The 20,448-nt window shown below is 46.5% G+C and overlaps 1 protein-coding gene across 1 annotated transcript in view; it reads right to left on the bottom strand.

Moving 5' to 3' along the window:
- Positions 1-20,448, bottom strand: part of CSMD2 (CUB and Sushi multiple domains 2) — a 634,343-nt gene that overhangs the window by 17,616 nt on the left and 596,279 nt on the right. The window contains exons 55-62 of the mRNA XM_019657596.1: positions 15,789-15,962; positions 12,203-12,385; positions 8,466-8,642; positions 7,041-7,220; positions 6,468-6,641; positions 3,746-3,919; positions 3,345-3,418; positions 321-432 (exon numbers count right to left, since the gene is read on the bottom strand). Coding sequence (XP_019513141.1) covers positions 321-432; positions 3,345-3,418; positions 3,746-3,919; positions 6,468-6,641; positions 7,041-7,220; positions 8,466-8,642; positions 12,203-12,385; positions 15,789-15,962 — 1,248 coding nt within the window. The remainder of the gene's footprint in view (positions 1-320; positions 433-3,344; positions 3,419-3,745; positions 3,920-6,467; positions 6,642-7,040; positions 7,221-8,465; positions 8,643-12,202; positions 12,386-15,788; positions 15,963-20,448) is intronic.

Here is a 20,448-nt window from a genome sequence, read left to right as displayed (position 1 = left end):
CATTGTGGTCAAAAGGCTGAAATCTTCCCTCCTGAGGGCTGGCTTTGGTAGTTGTTAGTTTCTGCTGCTACTGGAAAGTTCTTCCTTTTTTCTTTGCTAAGGCATAGGAATGTTCTTCAAACACCAGGAAGGCTTTTGTGCAGAATGTCTTCTGCGACGTGCCAAGGAGTGAGGATGACAGAGACCAATATTGGTCCCAAAGGAAAGTGTGAGCTCCCTGTCATTCAGAGCATTCAAGCATGTCCCGGATACCCAGCTGGGGGGAGAAGGTGTGTTGTTAAGAGGAGTCCTGTCGGGATGCAGGTGAGGTCTGCACTCACGGACACAGTCGGGCGGGGTTCCGCTCCAGGTCAGGTTGGGGAGGCAGGTCCTGGTGGTGGAGCCCTGAAGCAGGTAACCTTTCTGACAGCGGAAGAGCACTGTGCTTCCAACCTGTGGGGAGGATGGGAGGTCCCATGATCACCTTCCATCCAGCAAAGCTTCATAGCTGTCACTTGCCTCTTTACTTTCGCATGACCCAACTCCTACCCCTGCCCATGCCTCTACCCACAACATTCTTCTTCCACTTCTCTGTCTGGTTAAATCTTATTTGTCCATTGAGGCAGCTTGTATTATGCCTCTTCCACATGGCCTCGCTCAATCCCCCGAACCAGATATATCTCTGCTGTGGTGGACAGAGCCCGACTCAGCCTCAGAAGACCCTGGTCTCAGCTCTGGCCCCTACGCTGGCTCACTGAACGACAGGCTGCCCAAAACGCCACACCTCGGTCTTCCGGTGTACAGAGTGGGGATGACCAACCCTGCCAAGCTGCACTGGGACGTTGTGACATGCGAATCCGCTGGTGGATTTGAAAGCATTTCATAAAATGTGAAGAACTGTACACAATAGAATTATTACTTGTGTGTGTGTCTCTTCTACGAAACTGTAAATTCCTTTAGGGCGGGAGACTTGTCTTCCTCACCGACGTGTCCCTTGGAGAATCTGATGCCGTGCTTTGTAAATCTCTGTTCAGCAGAAGTGCTGCCCTCCCTCCACCTCTCCCTTTGCTCAGCTGTTTTCCTCATGCTCACCCTCTACTAGCCCCTCACTGTCCGACTCGACACCCCCGCAACCACCAGCTCCCTTACTCCCTGTCCCATCCATCCTCCATAATGCTGTCGGATCAGCTTCTGAACTGCAATACTATTTCTCAGCTCAAAACGCTCATGTGTCTATTATCCATAGTAGCAAATCCAAACACAAAGTGAAACTCTGAATTTCTACTCCCTCCATGCCTGATCTGTTTGTCTCTTGCATCTCATCATCTCATTCAACAAACAAATGGCACCTTTACCCACCCAGTTGTGCAAATCATAAACCTCAAGTCATCCTTGATCCTTCCCTTTCCTTCAACCCCTCAATCCAATCCATCAACAAGTCCTCTTGGCTCTACCTTCAAAATACATTCTAACCCCTTCACTTCTCTCCGCGCCCACTGTCAGCTACCCTCGCCCAGTCCCACACTCATTCTCCTGAGCCTTGTGATCCTGTCCTATTTGTCTAAGAGCTTTTATTCTTAACCCCCATTATTCATTCTCTCCTCAGCACCCTGAGTGATCGTTCAAATGGTGGATCAGATCGAGTTACCTTCATATGGTGACCCACGGCATTTAGGATAAAACCCAAAATGCTTATCCTGGTCTCAAGGTCCTACGCGACTCGGCCCAAGCCTTTCTCTTTTCAGAAATTATATGTGATATTTGATGCATACAAAAGAATATATGGAGCATATATAGACATGACTCATAATAATAAAATGGACACCTTAAGTTGAACCCACTATCCAATTTAAGAGCTAGAACATTATCGACACCATGTAATCACCTGTGTGTTCCTTTGCCGCCCCGTTCCTCAGTTCCCCCTCAGTGGTCACCAGTACCTTGAATTTTGTGTTTTTAATTTCCTTGCTTTGTTAAAAAAATAATTCTATTACATATGCATACAAATACCTCTAAACAACATAAGGTTTTCTTGGTTTTAATCTTTATAGAAATAGAATCATACCACCTTTGTCATTCGATATTATGTTTCTAAGATTCATCCATGTTGGGTAGGGCTGTAGTTCATTCATTCTTACTGCCATATAACAAGCCATCGTGTGACTACCACGGTTTTTCTCATTTCTTGGTAACATGTGCAAGAGTGTCTCTGGGTTGGAGCTTGTGGGTCCCAGAACAGGTGAATATTGAATTTTACAAGAGAGGGCCAGGTTGTTTTCCAACCTCGCCTAGTTCTTTGGCTTAGCTCCTTTGTCCCTCTCACTGTGCTCCTGACTCGCTGGCTGGCCTGCTCTCCAGTCCTCCAACCTGCTCAGCCCTTCCCAACTCAGGGCTCCCTGCGCTGGCTGCTCCGTCTGCCGGGAATGCCCCCCCGACTCTGCACAGGGCTGGCCCTTCTCATCCTGGAGGCCACAGCTCAAGTTTAGGAGGGCTATTCCCTCATTACACTTCCTAAAACAGGAACCTGCCCTGTTACAGCGTTTTACATTGCGTCCTGCCTGCGCAGTGCTTATCTTTCTCACAAGTTATCTTGTTTATGGTCACCAGCCAGGGAGCTCCCTTAGGGCAGGCGCTTGGCCTGCCTTGTTTCCACTGGATTCCTACTACCTAGAATAGTTCATGGCGGTAAATACGTGTTGAATGAATACAGACTGAGCGAATAAATCACAGCCCTTGGCGATATCCCAACCTGCCATTTCCAGGTGAGTCCCTGCTATTCCCCTGGGCACATCTTGGGCTCCAGTTAATAGTCCTGCCTTGAACACACCCCTACTTTCTTGCTTCCCATTCAGTGTCCCATCCCAGCCTGTTCAGATTCCCCTCCTTCTCCTGAAGCTCATTCTGAGCTGTGTCACCGAGGCCTGCATCCTACTGGGATGGGCCTGCCGGGCAGGGGCCGGCCCCCCCCCCCCTTGTGGCCTGTGGTCACTCCCTCCACCCTGTCTAGACCTGTGTTTGTGGTTGGGTATGGGCGCCTCGAGGATAGAAGGTCTATCTGTCTCACTCATTCCCGTATTTCCACCCACGCCTCGCCCCAACTACACGGGTTTACTGGGATGTGTTTGTGGAGTTCCAGGTCAGTCTGCGTTTCCGCATCAGCTTCTTGGTTTGGTGTAAACGCCTTCCCGTTTTGGAAGGGTGCCCCCATGTAGCACAGTTCACAGGCCTAGTGCTTCCATTTTCTAGCTTCCAAGGTCTCATCCCCACCTAGTGCTGTCCCGAGGAAGGTCCCTGGGCCCTCCGAGGCTGACAGTGACCGAAAGGGACAGGAGGCAGGAAGGCCCGATCTCGGCTGGTCTCATTACCTGGTAGCCCTGGGAATTGTTCTGTATCCCAAACTGCGGCATGCCGGGGTCTGCACACATGGTCAGCGTGGGGTCTGCATTACCAGAAAAAGAAACAGACCACATGGTCACGGAAGCTTTCATCGCCTCACTCTGAGAAGCAGAAGCAGGAAAGAAAACGGAGCCACGTCCTGATGACCCCGCCGCTGGATATCACCACCCGAGTCATACCCTTGGCTGACTATACGCTGCCCTGTAGTAGCACATCAACGGGCTATTTCTCATCCTGCTCTGAGAATTTCAGAGGAGGACTTGTTCCCTTTCGCAGATGAGATCCCTGAACACAGGGAAGGAAGGTCATCATTTGGACCCAAAAGAAACATGCCCACAGCTGGGACTCTCTTCCCCAGATCACCTCTCACCTATGCAGCTGGGCTGGGTGCCACTCCACGTCCCATCCGACTGGCAGAAGCGCCGTGGAGAGCCCACCAGCACCAGAGGGGGCTGGCAGGAGAAGGAGACAGATGACCTGTAAGAGAAGCCTCGGTCCTCTCTCCTCCCATGGGGTGGGACACCAGGATCTCCGCAGAACACAGCTGGGAAGACGAAGGGAGAAAGGCAGGTCCGCGCTGCTTTCTAGAACCCAGCCTGCGACCCCGCGGCCCCTTGCCCCCACCCTAGCCTTTGCTCTTTGTGCTGCTTTCCCCCTGCTTCCGCTTGAGCTCTGGAAACAGGAGGCAGCCCTGGGTAAATGACAGCATCAGTGCTGCTGCTGCTGTTTCCTCTCCTTTCCATGTTCAAAGTGTTTACTAATGATGATCCAATTAATGGAGTAACATTACAGGAAGGTTAGAACATCGAGAAAAACAAACTCTAATCCACTACCCAAGCCCTCTCCCCATCCGCCCCCATTTTCATGCTCATTCTCGTCATGCTCAGTCTTTGTTCAGGGGCAGCCTGTGCAAGGCTGCAAGCCCAATATCCAAGTACTGTTTTGTTCACTTAATATTCTGTGAACATTTCCCAGCTTTACGGCATCCTTATCATTTATTGGCTACACAATTTTGCAATGAGAGGTCGTACCATAATTACAGTCTACCATAACCTTTATATTGGCCTTTTATATTATCATAAAGTTACACATGGCCTTTCTTTCATTGGTATTATTTTCTTAGAGGGAATTCTCTAGGATTGGCTCATTTTTAAAGGGTTGAGTGTGTCATAGCTCTTGATGTGTGCTGCCAAATGTCTTTCCAAAGGGTGTGCATTTGCACCCTGGTGGGTGGTGTATGCAGTGTGCCCATGTCATTCAGATCATCAGAGTATCATTAAAAGTTGACTACTGAAGGCAAAGTTCCCCAATACATCACTTTAAGCATGAAGAACATTCTTTTTGCTATGATGGGAGAGAGTGTGTGTGTGTGTGTGTGTGTGTGTACACAGAGTCTTGCAAATAAAATGGAAGCATGTACTCTGGAAGCTGGAGGGTCCAGGCCTGACCAAGCAGAAGTCAGTCAAATGCTGGGTTGATCAGAAGTCCCAGTATCTAGAAATAGGCAACTCAAAAGGCAAGAAATACAAATGGATGACAAAGAAAGAGTAACTCAGTGTTGCTAATAAGTAATGTGATGCCAATTAAAATAATGGGATATCTTTTAAAACTCCTCAGCCTGGTAAATACTTAAAAATATTGACAAAATCCATTGTTAAGGAGGATAGGAGTCAAGAAATAGTCTCCTAAACTTCTGGAGCTAAATAGGGGCACTCTTTCTAGAAGATAGTTTGGCCACACATATGCAAAAATATAGAGTGCATGCCCATTGGCCCAGCTTTCTAACTCCTCGGACTTTACCATAAGGGTAAAGAAATGCTATTTTTAGGGCTTTGTTTTGATTCAGAACTGCTTCGAACATGATTAAATTGTAAAAACCCAAATTCATCACCAGTAGGAGAAGATCAGACAACTTGTGGCATCTGCAATAAGGAAATTCTTTCAGCCATTATCAATGTATGACGTGTAGATCGGTACGTATTGATAGAGAAAGGTGTTTTTGGCCTATCAATGAATACCAGTTGTGAACTAGTACGTACAGCACGATTCAATACCGTTTATAGAAAAGCATATACATGTTGCTATAAATGCAAAACTGCAGAGTGATTGAGGTAGAAGCACAACTGTGGTTGTCTTTGGGAGTTTAGATGATTGTTATGGTCTTCTCTGTATCTTCAGATATCAGACATATTTTTAAATGCTAACTGTAATTCATTGCGATAAAAACAATTAAGCTATTTTTCAAGAAGAAAAACAAGATTTCTAGACCAGAATCAACCCTGAGACTTGCTCCTCTCCAGCTGTTACCCTGGGGGCATGGGACGGTCCGAGAGGTTGACCTCGTGCCAAATGCTGCCTTTCCCGTGTCCACTTTGGAGTGGGTGGGCCTTGTCTCTCCTGAAATTTCCCAAAATGGAAGCAAATTTTCAGAGGTACCCAAACAGTGTCATGAGTATGTTGACAGTTTTCTGCAGAATTAGAAAAATGCAAAGTAGAACGAAAAAATAGGTCCTACTCTTTGTCCGAAGCCTGGACACGGAGAAAACCTTCCAGAGCCAATTCACAGGCTGTGACAAGTGACCTGGAGACTGCTTCTCCCAGGGACTCAGTAAGAAATGAGCTCTGGGATGGACTTTGGACTCTTTGCGACACAGTCGGGCCAAGAGGATAAGAAATAAAGTCTCTCACCAGAGAATCATGAGTTCCCCAGGCGTCTTTTCTATGTAGGGTATTTTCCATGAAGACAGGCACGTTTCTAGCATGGGACCCCCTGCAGATCTTTGGGTACCCGTTCCATCCAGTTAACACCTTTTCAGGTTAAGAAATTCCCCCTACCCCCCCCCCCCCCCCCCATCTCTGGCATAATTTCCTCCCACTGTGACTCCATACAAAGTCCATAGCCAGGGCTCCATGAAGATTATTCACATTTTCTTCCCTTAAACTTCCTTCCTTCTTTAATAGTGTCTTTGACAAAGTGCCCCATGATTTTGGGGAGGGGACTATCCTATAACATCAGTAGCAGAGCAACTGAGGAGGGAAGGGGGAAGGAGTCAGCAGACAGGGTGCAGGAAAGGCCCTCTTGAGCAACTTACGGAAACACTGAGGCAGCTCTCCGGTCCAGGATCCGTTTCCCTCACAGGTGAGCACTGCGGGCAGGGAGAGCTGGTAGCCCTCCAGGCAGGCATACGTCACACTGGAGCCCCACACGAATTCGGACCCCACCACCTTCCCGTTGGGGATGAGCTGAGGTGGCTTGCACATGATGGCTGCGGGGAGACCAAAGCAGGCTGAGTTCTGGTGCCATCCTGGGGAAACCAGGCCCCAGGCACCAGCACTGAGGTCTGCTGGGAGTCTGGGTTGAGCAGGAGGAATCAGAAATAACCCCTCTTATTTCAGGACTTTTTGCACCGTACAACGCCCTCTCTCACGTGTGACAACCCAGTCCTCTGCACGGCCCTCTCCTTGATGCTTAAAGCCCAGGCCTTCCCTTGGTACCTTCTGACCCCCTCCTTGCAGATGTTCAGGGACCAATCCTCCTCTCACACATCCCCTGTTAAGACGTTAGGGCTCTGCCTTGCACCCCTCTCTCCTCCATGGTCAAGGCCCATGTCTCAGCTTTGTATTTCCTTTGGCCCTCTGTCCCCATCTGCAGCGCTCAGACGCACCTTTGCAGATTGGCTTGGTACCATTCCATGTCCGGTCCTTGGTGCAGCTCAGCACAGACACTCTGTGTGACTCCATCATGTAGCCAGGGACGCACTGGTAGGTCACAGTTTTGTTATACCTGAAGTCATTGCCCAGCCGGAGGCCATTGGCTGGAATTCCAGGGTCACCACAGTTGATAACTAGGATGAGGAGATACAGCAATGTTCATTCCCGGTCCACACCCCCGTTCTCCCCAGCATTCTAATATCACTCCTATCACTCCCTGCACATGTCCAGGAAGGGGAACTGTCAGATCAGGAATGCCCTGTCCCCTCACAGGCTCCCTGTTGGGCACTGCCCATTCTAAAGTCCACTGGGCCACGTCTCCCTGCAAGGGTCTTCATGCATCCCCATTCTCCTTGCTTCCACCATCCTTATGCACCCCAGAAACTTGGGCTATGAAGACTATCCTTCTTAGTCAAACCCACTCCTCTACGAGAAAGTACCCAGGGGGCTGAGTTCCTAAATGAGGCTGAGGCTCAGGGAGAGGAATACTTCCAGGTTGAAGAGCCTAAGATGTGTTCATGGACCACACAGACAATTTGTCTGCCGGGGGTGGGGATACATCTTTTCACCTGCTGTTCTGCCTAGGAGGCCTCTGTAAGCCCAGTGGCCTAGAAGCAGGAAGCAGGCTCTTATGACCCATGCAATGCTAATACCTATGTTATGGGATCAAGTGAGGGTGGGGGATGGTGAACTCTGGCCTCAGAACAAAAACGAACGTGACATGGGATTTCAGATAGAGCCTGAAATCAAAGATGAGGCCTTGGAAAGGGAGACTGTGGTCAGATTCCCTTATCTTATCACTTCCCTCCATCTGGGCCCCACAGTTACTCGCTTTCCAAGGAAAAGGGTGTGGGGCTGTCCTGGAGAGAAGCAAGAAAGGGGAGCAGTGGAGCCGTACCATGCCTGAGAGCCAGGCCACGGTGGGGACGAGTCCAAGGCAGAGAAGGACCTAACAAAGACGGTGGACGACGGCAGTGTTAGAGTGGAAAGAGAACTGGAGTGGCTGAGAACTGGAGGTTTGCTCCCAAAGAGAAAAAGAAAGCCCAAATAACTGGCTAGAGCCTGAGAAACAGCAAGCCTATACATCTCAGCCTCTCTGAGCCTCAGTCATCTCATATATGCTAATAGTAGCTATTTCATGGGGCTGTGGTGAGAATCAAATGACATAATGCATATACAATAAAGCACTTAGCTCAATGGCGGTCACACAGAATGTGCTCTATACATAGAGGCTTTTTGTCTGGTTTTCCTTCAGGGCCAAGTCCCACCACTCCAGCCAGCCTTCCCAATCGCCATGGATAGCCTTCTTCTTCGACAGGGAGGAGCCCAGTGGCTTCTGCCATCAGTTGCCATGGAGCCCAGAGGGCCTGGGATCTCACCTATGCATTCTGGGTCGCTGCCTGTCCAGGTGCCGTTGACCGAGCAGTGCCGGCTGAGCAGGCCTGAGGCGTAGTAGCCTTCCCGACACTCATAGACAATGGAGCTGGAGAAAACCAGGCCATCACTGAACATGACTCGGGCATTGCTTGGAGTCCCAGGGTTCCCACAAGAGATCACTAGGAAACCAAAAGAGCACATTATTCACCAGAACAAAGCAGGTGTCACCTGGGGGACTGAGAACTGCTCAGCGTGGAAACACGTGCTGCATAAGGACCCTGTGGATTGAAATGCCTCTCGTGCTGTTTTCATGTCTGATCATCTCACCCTCAGAAGGCAGGGAGAGACCTGTATGATTTTTGTTTTCGAATTTCTAAAACATAAGGACTCTATCTGTTTTATTCTCCTAAAACTTTAAACAATTCCTTAATATCTCCAAATATCCAATCAGTGCTTAATGTTCCTCAATTGTCTCTTTCTCTTTCTTACAGTTGATTTGCTTGACTCATGACCCAAATAAGGCCCATGCACGACATTCGGTTGGCACGTCTCTAAGAGTCTCTTATCTGGTAGAACTCCCCACTTTCTGGATTTTGCTAATTGCACCAAGGAGGTGTAGTTCAACGCCTGCCTATGTCCCCTGTAGATCCTGTGGTCAGGGTAATTCATAGGCGGTTTTGTGTTTTTTTATTACGTCACATCAGGAGGCACAAAATGTCTGGTTGTTTCCTTGTTCCTGATGTCGAGGCTGCTCAGTAGGTTAAAGGTTGCCCACCTAATCTGGCATTATAAAGTTCCCATTGGTTTTTCACTTCATGGTTTTAGCAGCAATTGGTTGTTGACTAGACTTGTTATTTCATCAGGGAATAGAAAATTCTGTAGTTCTTTCTGCATACACTAGACTTTAATAAAGAACTTGCCCATCGACAAATATTTGCTTTGAAATACAATTCATACAGGAAGGCTGGATAGTGCTGCATTGTTTTTTAAATCAGATGTGAGGATAATGAGTTGGTTCCTTAGCAAGCTCCAAAGGTGACCGACAATCATTTGAACTCATGGACTTAAACTTATTTACTATGTCACTATCCATTGTCACTATTATTCTTATTGACGCCCAAATTGTCCCATCTTTGGCTAGGGAGAGCCTCCTCAGGGTGGCTCCCGAGTTTCTCTGACATGACCCCATTCGTCTTTGGTCAATTCCTTGCTGGAGTGACAACATCTTCTAAGTTTATTTTGCGTATTTCCTGCCCCAGGCTTGGAATCAGCCATTACCGTAAAGAGCTCTGGCTGCTTTTAGTGGGGAACAAATGTAGAAACCACCATCTACGCAGGAAGGGTACTCATTTGCTACGGAGCTGGTCATTGATTCGAGACTTTCAGAGAGGACAGCATGGGGGAAAATAACTTTTCAAACTGAAAATACATTATGAGTTTATACTGACATTACCAATCCAAATTTAGAATTAAGAGTTTCCTTAACTTTAATTTTTGTGTTATATCTCTTTTATGCTGCAAATCTTGGTTCTTAATGACAATAAATAATTTAAATTGGTTTTATCCATACATACTATGGTATTTTATATATGCAATGGTTTCAGAATAGTAATATCAATATTATTACTAACAATATGATTGCTGAAAACAGTTTAAAATTTCATTGCAGTTCTCTTTTCCCTTAGGACATAGATACCATACTCAAATTTCATTTTTTCAAGTCAGTTGTAGTTATTCCCTGGGTTATTAAATCACCAATTTGATACATAATTAAGTTCATTAGTTTCCATTTCGATTTTGATATGTAGAGATTACTTGTTTCTAATCTTTGATTAAATTTTATTTTGTAAGTATGTACAACATTTACATGGTCTCAAAGTCAAATCTACAAAATGATTCCTATATAATTAACATAACAGATAAGCCCTAACATCCATCTAGTCAACAAGTATTTGTGTGTCTAAGTCCCAGGAACGTAATGACGACCAAGTTAGGTCCCCTGTTCTTGAGCTCAATCTATCTTAAGAACTTACCTATAAACAGATGAATTAAAGTATGATGTAATAAGAGTTATACTTGATGGGGGCAGAAAAGCACTAATAAGGGAGCATCTCATTGGGACTGGAGATAAGCATTTGAGTAGAGCCTTGAAGGATAAGTGGGAGCTTATCAAGGGAAGTCATAAAAACACTGTGTATATGTTACATACAAACGAACGCTCACTCAACAAACATTTGCTTTCAGGTCCAGACTGCTAGCCACTTACTTTCTGTTCCTTGAACACTGCCTACCTATTGACTAACACCATCTTGTGATCTGAGTGGCATGAAAGGGGACCTGGGTCACAGTGGATATTTGAGAATATATTAAATTTTCTCCTTGCCAATACACTACCACCGACTCTCACTACCACCGACCTTTCTTACTATGTCTACAAAACCCTACAGAAACTAACTTTGCACCTAGAAAGGCAGGACTTGGGGCAGACAAGTGGGAGAGCACCGACTCCATTTGTACCATCTCCTGGGCAGGTGTCCTCTGATCATGGGCCAGAACACCTCTCCATGCTCCGTAGGACTGCTCCACAATCCCAACTTCAGACAGCCTGTTCGCTAACCACTGCCTCTTATCTCTTCAGCTCACTCCCTCTGGGATTCATTTTCTGGTGATTTCCTGGTTCTACTGGGACCTATAATCCATCAATCCTACCATTTTTGCCCCTGCCTCTTACTCCACTCCTAAACCTGCTCACTCCCTTATTTAGCTTAGATGCCAAGAACAGTCATAATCACTGCTTTGCGTATACCCCCATCTCCCATGCCACTTTGTGCTGATGCCTTAGTTGCCTGATAAAATCCCAGTCCCACACCTAATGCTTCACCTACCCTGTGCTTGCACCTATGTAGCAATATGTGGTTAAACAAAAACCTAGACCAGGGCCGACTGCTCTCACTTTAAATCAATGGCCTCTTACCTTAAGTGAGCCCTAGGTGCTGCCTGGCAATTATGTATTTCCCTATTCCATTCCCACTCCTCTCTTGCTAGATGATGATTTATATTGTCTCCTTCCTCTTCTAACATCTTCGCAGCCATGTTGCTCTCAGCTGTTAAACTGCTACCTGAATAGGAGCGTGCTATGCAGGCTGTACTTTAGAGACAGAGGGATTTGGGGAGCAGCTACAGGAAGTTGGAGTCCAGGAGGAGAAGTTTTACAAAAGGGTTTTTTCACAAATTTTGGAGTGTGTGGAGAAATAGAATGTTTCCCACTGGGGCTACCTCAGGGAACAATATTCAGAGTTTATATAACTTTTAAAGGGTTTTTAAAAATTGGATTTCTCTTTCTTTTGGCACTTTGAATGTGTCTTTAACACTGCCTCTCCCCTTTACCTGTAAGCTCCAAGAGAGCACGGTGTGTCTGTCTCGGTCACCGTTGTGTCCTTAGCACATTCTACAGTATTTGGCACATGGTTGTTGACTAAAACTATACAGGAAGTAAGTGACTACATGGGGTGAACTTAGTTTATTCCAGTTTCTTCCCTTCTTGGGAGAGGGTGGGGAACACAGCTGTCTGTAGAGTACTAATAAGAATGTACGTGAACTATCTGTTGGTGCCCACTATCCACAAGGCTAAGGGTTGAAAGAGGGCCATGGGTTTTATCTGTGACTATGACAGCAGGTGCCTGACAGTGGGAAAATGAGGGTAGGCAAAGGGGAGAAGCAGAATGGTCACATACATTACCTCCACACTCAGGCTGTGTGCCGCTCCATGAGCCGTTGGCTTGGCAGGTTCGCTCTGACGATCCCCGGAGAGCATGGCCAGCTTCACAGCTAAAGCGCATCAGACTTCCTGGGGCAAAGCTATCCCCCAAACGGATGCCATGGGCCGGGATCCCAGGATCACCACAAATTCCCACGCTGGTTCCTATGGATCAGAGCCAAACCAACCCCATTATTTTTAGCATGGATGAAAAGGGAGTGGAGGACTAGGAGAGAAAGATATTGGGCTATTAAGGGGAGGCAGTGGGCCCCATGAATGAGGGAGGGTGAAACTGACTGTGTCCAGGCTGATGTACCTGGACAGGCTCCTGCCTTACTACTCAGTGGTCAGAGAACACATAGGTCCGATGTCACAGGTAAGTCCCTGAGGGCCACACAGCAAGGGAGAAAGAAGGCATAGGGAGGGTTTTATGGGAGATCATGCCTTCGTTCTTTGACTTGCGCCAGGGTGAAATGTCAGTGGTGTAAGCTGGTGGCATCTCCGCCTTCTCCTTTTTACCTCTTTCCCACTAATGTCTGCTGATTCTAGGGTACCCTCTCCATTCCCAGTTACGCTGTCTTAGCTCAGGTGCTCAGCTCTCTCTTGCCTGAACTATTGCAAGAGCCTCCTCACTAATGGCGCTTCCTCTTAGACTCTCCCTGCAATCCATCTTCCGTTTTATCCTTAAATCTTAACAATGAACCACCACCACCAATCTGATCTGATGTCTTTCCTGCTGAAACATCTCCACTGGCTTCCCAGTGCCTGTGGGATAATGTCCCAACTCCTTAGCACAGTCTCACCTTCTCAACAGCCCAGCTTGAATCCTGATTCTCTAATTGAGGAGTCCTTGCTCACAAATTACACAACACAGGTGCGCTCTGGATTAAGGATCGTAGACGCTCTCATTTCAGTCTTTCTTTGCCCCCTGCCTCCTGCTGCATTTCTGCCATGATCTGGGTTCTGATATTGTACAAACCCACCCAAGAGGTGGAGGAAGGTAAAGGACAGGAGACAAAGCCACAAGATCTAGTGCCTGTGGGAGCCAACCCATCTCACAATACAGAGATGTGTAAGGGACATCCCTGGATCAGAGGAGGCCATGGTTAGCATGAGGAAGGGAGAGGAAAATTAAGGGATACATGGCAACTGCATGAGAAGGTGAAGTTGACAACTGATGTGGAATGTATCTCCTCATGACCCCACATGTGTGGGCATCAAATGGCAGCATCTGAGTGACCACATTTAGTTTGCTGGAGTAAAGAAACATGTAAGTCATGCACACCACCATTTACCACTTATGTCTCTTCCTCTCAATCCTGGAATGACATCGTTATCTAGTCTAATCTCAGACTATGAAAACACCATGTTCCCCATTATGCTCCCTGCCAAGGAAGGGGGATTCATTCAGCCTTCAACTCAAACATTTGACAAAAGAGGGTCCATGACATTGGCCAGGTTTTCTTATCTTTTGAAGTTTTCCAGGAGGTAGCTCATGCAACAGGCAATATTGGGTCCCTGGAAGGCAGCCCTAATGGTGAGTATCTAACAACCACACTGGCTAGCTGACCTCAGCTGGGCCAGCAATATTGTAAAATAGGCCTGAGGGTGGAACTTTCTAGTCTTGGGGGCTTATCTGACAGAATGACCTCCACTGCTACAGTGTTTGGAGCTTCTAATTCAATGATATAAGGGAGTCTGGGACAGAATATTGTACCATGGAGGCAGATGGCAACTGGTGACTCTTAATGAAGAGGCATATCAGCAATGAACTTTCCAAAGTATGTCTCAAATGCAGGAAATCTCTGCATGTCCTTGGTAGCCCAGGGACTTATGACTCAGGGAAGGACTCAGGATATTTTGTTATGCGTCATCTGGGTGAAAGGACTATAGAGAATGAGGTTCAAATATTTGACCCTGGAACTCTTGAATGTGTATTTCTTAGGACTGGCAGGAGATGCTGTTGCATAAGACCACATCTGTAAGTTTCAGGAGGGGAGAATAATGTTTGGCTCACCAGGACACACCTAGCATTGGCTTCCTAATTACCTGTTCTCATCTCCCATTTTCTTATTCAAGGCATTTAAGATTCATTCATTCCTCAGACTTAGCATTTATAGGATCCCTTCTAATCCTGCCCTCGGAGGTCTCCAGGAAAGCTCTGCCCATGATTCTGGTTGCCTAAGCATCTGTCATCCTTGATGCATACACACAGGATAAATGAGACTGCTAACTATTCCTCAGAATACCCAGGAGCAGGGATCAAACAGCTGAATGCAATATATCCCCTAATGAGTGGGCTCCACGTTCCCTGAAGGTTCCCCTCCTCCTCCTTACTTTTTCATGCTCCCAAGGTGTCAGCTGACTTCTAAGAGTACCCTACTGACCTTCGATGTGGTTAGGAAGACCCCATCTTCCTGGCAGGACCAATATTTAGGAAGTCACAAAATTCTGAAATCTTAGGATCGAAAGAGTTTTGCAGGGTTTCTTGCTTAGTTTTATACTCTAGACAAGAATCGTTTCTGTAATATTCCCAGTAGGTCATTTCCCAGCCTCTGCTAACACAATTCCACAAAAGGGAGATTACGGTTTGTAGGAAAAGACATTGGATCCCACACCATGGGCCAGAAGAATGATGGTGTGGTTGGGTAGGAGGTGCTCAGGGTTTTCTCTGTGGTTTCTTTCTCCTCTACCCTGCACTTACTTCCCTTTTCCATGGTGAACAAAGACCGCCAAATAGATTAAACGACTTTGAGAGCACCCTTTGCCTAATGTCCTAGAGAAGTGTCTAGAGGGAGGAGCTTTATGCAAAGGGATTATTTACAGAAGAGACTGGGGCAAATGCAGGCGTTGATGGGCCTTTGGATCAGAAATGCATGCCTTTCCTCTTTGGAATGCCTCTTTCTCCTGCAACTTGCTCTTTGAACAACCGAGAACACCTCAATATACATGACCCTTATCCTCCCCGTGTCATCCTCCCCAGGTCACTTCCACCAGTAGTCTAAACAGAACGAGCGGCCTTCCTCTAGTTCAGGTTAAAGGAGTCCCATGGCTCATACCTAGTTCTGCCCAATTCATAAGATGGGTGATTAATGAGCTTGATAGGCGTGAGCGGCCAAAGCCCTGGTGAAAATAGAGTGACATGTATGAGATTGTCCTGGGAAGCCAACTGTCCTTTGGAACAGTGGCCAGCACTTTGGGAATTTCTCCTTCCTGGGGAGACCTAATTAATATCTGGTTCAATATTCTGGCAGTGCCCTTCATTTTGGGAGACAGGATTCTCTGGGAACCTTAAACTGTAAGCATAGCTGTACCTCCCTACTTTGCAATCCCTTGGCTGTATGGGCGTGGCCACAGCTGAGGGGATGACACTGGGCTCAGATCACCAGGGGCTGAAGTCCAGTTGGGACCTCTAATCGCTGTGCTCTCTGCCATGAGGCATGGGATGAGGGTCCAAAAGGTCTGCTTCCCTCCTGTCCATCTGTCACACTCACACCTTGGGAGATCGTCCATCTCCCCTCAGCTACATGTTTGATTGGACCCCTCTCCCCCATGCCAGGCCCCGTACCTGAGCAGTGGGGCAGGGAGCCTGTCCAGTGTCCATCCAGCCCACACATGCGGGTGGCGTTTCCCACCAGGGTCCGCTTGCCGGTGCAACTGTAACGCACGACCGCCCCCACGGTATAGTTGTCCCCGGACATCTGGGAATGAGGTGGGGAGCCCGGATGGCCACAGGACACCACTGTGAGGAAGAGCAAACAACTCAGCAACACTGCACAGGAATAGGGTGTCATCGCGGGACACACACTAGGCTTTCTGTAGCGGCAGGCAGAGAGGAAGAGAAACCCCGGGTACCTATCGAAGCAAACTTGCTTCTGGCACATCCACCTGACATCAGCAGACAATGTCTATTCATCTTGCTGTACGGTTTCCATATCAATGAAATGAAGACTAATACCTGTTTTTGTTTGTTTGTTTTGTTTTGTTTTTTTAGCTGAGCCATCCTGCCATCTGTTGGCAGCTCAGCTTGGGCTGGGAATCGAACCGGTGACCCTGTTGCTCAGAGCTCATACTCTTGAGCAAGCGCTTAACCAACTGAGCCACTCGGCCGGCCCATACCTGTTGTTTTGAGAGCTGAAGGGATAATACATGTAAAACTGCTCAGCAGGTACTAGGTATGCAATCATGTTTGTTTCTTTACTTTCTTGCCTCTTGTGATCTTCTTTCCCTATTTCCTCATTGCCGTAGGACATGCCTAAGCTGTCTCTGGCAGAAAGATGGTGCACATAGTATACATAAGACAAAAGTGGACAATCGTCATCCTAGGACTGTCTGCATGGACCACAGGTTCCAGACTGAGGGCCCGTTACAGTCCTTTCCCAACTGCATCTTACAGTTGCCCACATCCATTGTCCCCAACTTATCCCCTCAGTTTGCCAGTTCCCTTTTCTGAAACACCATAGTGGGATTGTGAAAACCAGTGATAAGATTAGAATACTTGAGTTGAAGTGCACAGGATAGGGCAGGACGATGCTGTCAAGGTCACTGCTCCTTGCCTTCCCATTGTTCTAGCCACAGGTCGACCCCAGGTTTTGTCATTTATTCAGTACATATTTACTGAGTGCCTATTAGGTGCTGGGTGCTGTTTTATGCGTTTGGGAGAATAAAGTCCATGCTCTTCTAGAGCTTATGTTCTAGTGGGCGAAGACACTATAAATAAAAAAAAATATAGGTAATTCTAGGGGTGCTATGAAGAAAAATAAAGCTGCATCAGGAACAGGGTGTTCAGGGTTGAGATGAGGATGCTATTTTTGAGCAGGGCGGTCAGGGAAGATCTCTCTGAGGAGGTAACCTGTGAGCAGTGATTTGAGTGATGTGAAGAGGACAGCCATGCTTGCATTCTGAGGGAAGGGCACTCTTTATGTGTTTGAGGACCAGCAAGAAAGCCAGGACTGCTGGGAAAAAATGAGCATGGAAAGAATGGAAGAAGGCATGTAGGGAGAGGGTGCTAGGAGCCAGATTATGACATACATTGGGTTTCATTATAAGCACAATGGAATACCACTGGAGTGACATGGTGTGATGTATATTTTAATAAGATCCTTCTGGCTCCTGTGTGGAGAACATTCCAGAGTAGGGCAAGAATGAGAAGGGTGTTTCAGTAGCTCAAGAGGAGACGATAATGACTTGGATGGATTAAACCTTAGGGTTTCTGTTTATACCCAGAAAAGGCACAGGGCATGGAGTAGATGACGACCAGGACAGGTGTCCAAACGGATAAAATCTGAGTTGGGCTAATGCTGTCTCTGATGATGGAATTTTGGGCAGGCACAGGGATGGCATGAATAGGTTTTGTGTATCTCCACTTCTTACTGTGTGACAAACACTGTCTAGGTGCTTGTGGTAGATTACCTGCAGCGACCGCTGCTAACAACTCCTCCCATCAAGGTGTGGAGCCTGTTTCTCCTCCGCTTTGAATCTGGGCTGGCTTTGTGACTTGCTTTGACCACTGGGATGTGGTGAAAATGACATTCAACTGGTTGTGGCCTAAGCGGCCTAGCAGCTTCTGCCTTCATCTTGGAATTGCCGCCATGTAAGGAAGTCTGGCCTAGACCTCTGAATGATAAGAAATTCCATGGAGACAGGGTCCATGTGGAGAACAATCACGATACCTCATTCAACAGCCAGGACCAAGTTCCCTGACAAGTGAGTGAGGCCATCTTGGATCTTCTAGGTCCAGTCCAGGCACAGGAGACAATAGCACGTGGAGCAGAGATGCACCGTCTCCACTAAACCCTGCTAATTATTGGCAATAAAACAGTGGTTGCATTAAGCTTCTAGACTTTGGGGTGATTTGTTACACAATAGATAACTAAAACAAAATGAATATGACTTTGGAGGTCTGGATGACGAGAGGTTGTATGTTGCATGTGGGAAGGATACGAACTGTAGTCACCAAAAAGCTGACTGTGGTGCACTGCCTGAAAAGATGGTCACCACACTTCTTCCCTGGACATCCATGCCACTCCTCCCACTCCAAGAGGTGGAGTCCATTATTTGCCCTCCCCTCGAATCTGGGCTGGTCTTGTGAATTGCTGTGATCAACAGACTGTGGTGGAATGAGGTTTTGGGAATTCTGAGCTCTGGCTTTAAGAGAGCTTATAACTTCCTCTTTTGCTCTAGGAATTCAGCCTCCAAGAGTAAAGAAGACCAAGTCATTCTGCTGGAGACAGTGGCCACATGGAGAGATGCCACCTGGAGAACAGCCAGTGTCAAGGCTCCAAACATGTAGGTAAGGCCATCTTGGATCCTCCAGTCCTAATTGAGCACATGTGGTACAGATGAGCTACCCCTGCTGTGATGGTTTATTGTATGTGTCAATTTGAATGGGCCCCAGACTGCCCAGATATTTGGTCAAACATTTTCTGTGACAGTGTTTCTGAATGAGATTAATATTTGAATAGGTAGACTGAGTGTAGCAGATGGCCCTTCCAAATGTGGGTGGGCCTTATCCCCTCACCCAATCTCTTAAAGGACTGAATAGTACAAAAAGGTAGAGTAAGAGAGAACTCTCTCTCTCTCTCTGCCTGACAGTCTTTGAGCTGGGACATCAGTCTTCTCTTGCCTTTGAATTCAGACTTGGAGTTTACACCATTGGCTCTCCTGCTTCTCAGGCCTTCAAACTCAGACTGGAACTACACCATCTGCTCTCCTGGGTCTCCAGCTTGCTGACTACAGATCTAGGGACTTCTCTGCCTCCATCATCACATGAGCCAATTCCATAATCGGTTACTGGTTCTGTTTGTCTGGTAAACCCAGACTGATATATCTATTAAGCCCTACCTGAATTTCTGACTTATAGAATTGTGAAAAAAGAAAAACAGTTGCTATTTTAAGCCACTAAGTTTTGAGATGGCTTGTTACACAGCAATAGATAACTAATAGAGTGAATTTCAAGGATTATACTATTTATTCATTAAGACAACCCTATGAGGTAGGCACCATTCTTATCTCTATCTTACTGATGAGGAAAATGAGACATGGTGAGGAAAAGCACCCCGCCTAAGGTCACAGCACAGACCTATTCACAGACCTATAATTAGTTCTTGAAACCAGGCAGGTTGACTCCAAGAGATCACACTTGTAAGTACTTTAGTTGACTCCCTTCTGCAATAGCTTGGTCCTGGCTGTCAACTGAGGCATCGTGATTTTTCTCCACATGGTCCCTGTCTCCATGGGATCTCTCATCAGTGGTTACGTTAAATGTGAATTAAACACATAAAAGGCAGATATTAGCAAAATGAATAATAAACATGATCCAACTATATGATGTCTACAAGAGACACGCTTTAGATTCAAAGGCACAAATGGACTGAGAGTAAAAAGTTGGAAAAAGATATACTGTGCATACAGTAACCAAAGAAGAGCTGGAGTGGCTATCCTAACATCAGACAAGATAAGCTTTAAGACAAAATTGTTACTAGAAAGAAGAACATTTTATAATGACAAAAGGGTCAAGCCATCAAGAAGATACAACAATTATAAACACATATGCACCTAAAAACAGGTACCCCAAATACATGGAGCAAAAAACTAGCAGAATTGAAAGGAGATATAGACAATACAACAACAATAGTATGAGACTTAAACATCCCACTTTAAATTATGGATAGAACAACTAGAGAGAAGATCAACAAGGAAATCTAGTGAACAACACTATAAAACTAGACCTAACAATCATTTATAGAAAACTGCACTCAATCACAGCAGAATACACGGTTTTCTTCAGTGCACATGGAACATTCTCCAGGATAGATTGTATGTTAGGTCATAAAACAAGTCTCCATAAAGGTAAAAAGGCTGAAATCATACCAAGTATGTTCTTCAACCACATGCAATGAAATTAGAAATCAATAACAGAAGGAAATTTGGGAAATTCACACATGTATGGAAATTAAAAAACACATTCCTAAATAACCAATAGGTCAACAACAAAAAAACTCACAAGAGAAATCAGGAAATACTTGAGATAAACAAAAATAGAAATATAACTAACTTACGAGATGTAGTGAAAGCAATGCTCAGGAGAAAATTTATAGCTGTAAATGCCTACATTAAAAAAAAAACTTCTCAGGGCCGGCCGAGTGGCGCGATGGTTAAGAACTGGCTTGGGATGCCAGAGGGCCCCGGTTCGGATCCCACATATGAGGGCCAGTGACACTGCCCTC

The sequence above is a fragment of the Hipposideros armiger genome, unplaced genomic scaffold, assembly GCF_001890085.2.
Source record: "Hipposideros armiger isolate ML-2016 unplaced genomic scaffold, ASM189008v1 scaffold_10, whole genome shotgun sequence".
NCBI classification, from domain to species: domain Eukaryota; kingdom Metazoa; phylum Chordata; class Mammalia; order Chiroptera; family Hipposideridae; genus Hipposideros; species Hipposideros armiger.
This window is presented reverse-complemented; position numbering and strand designations above follow the sequence as displayed.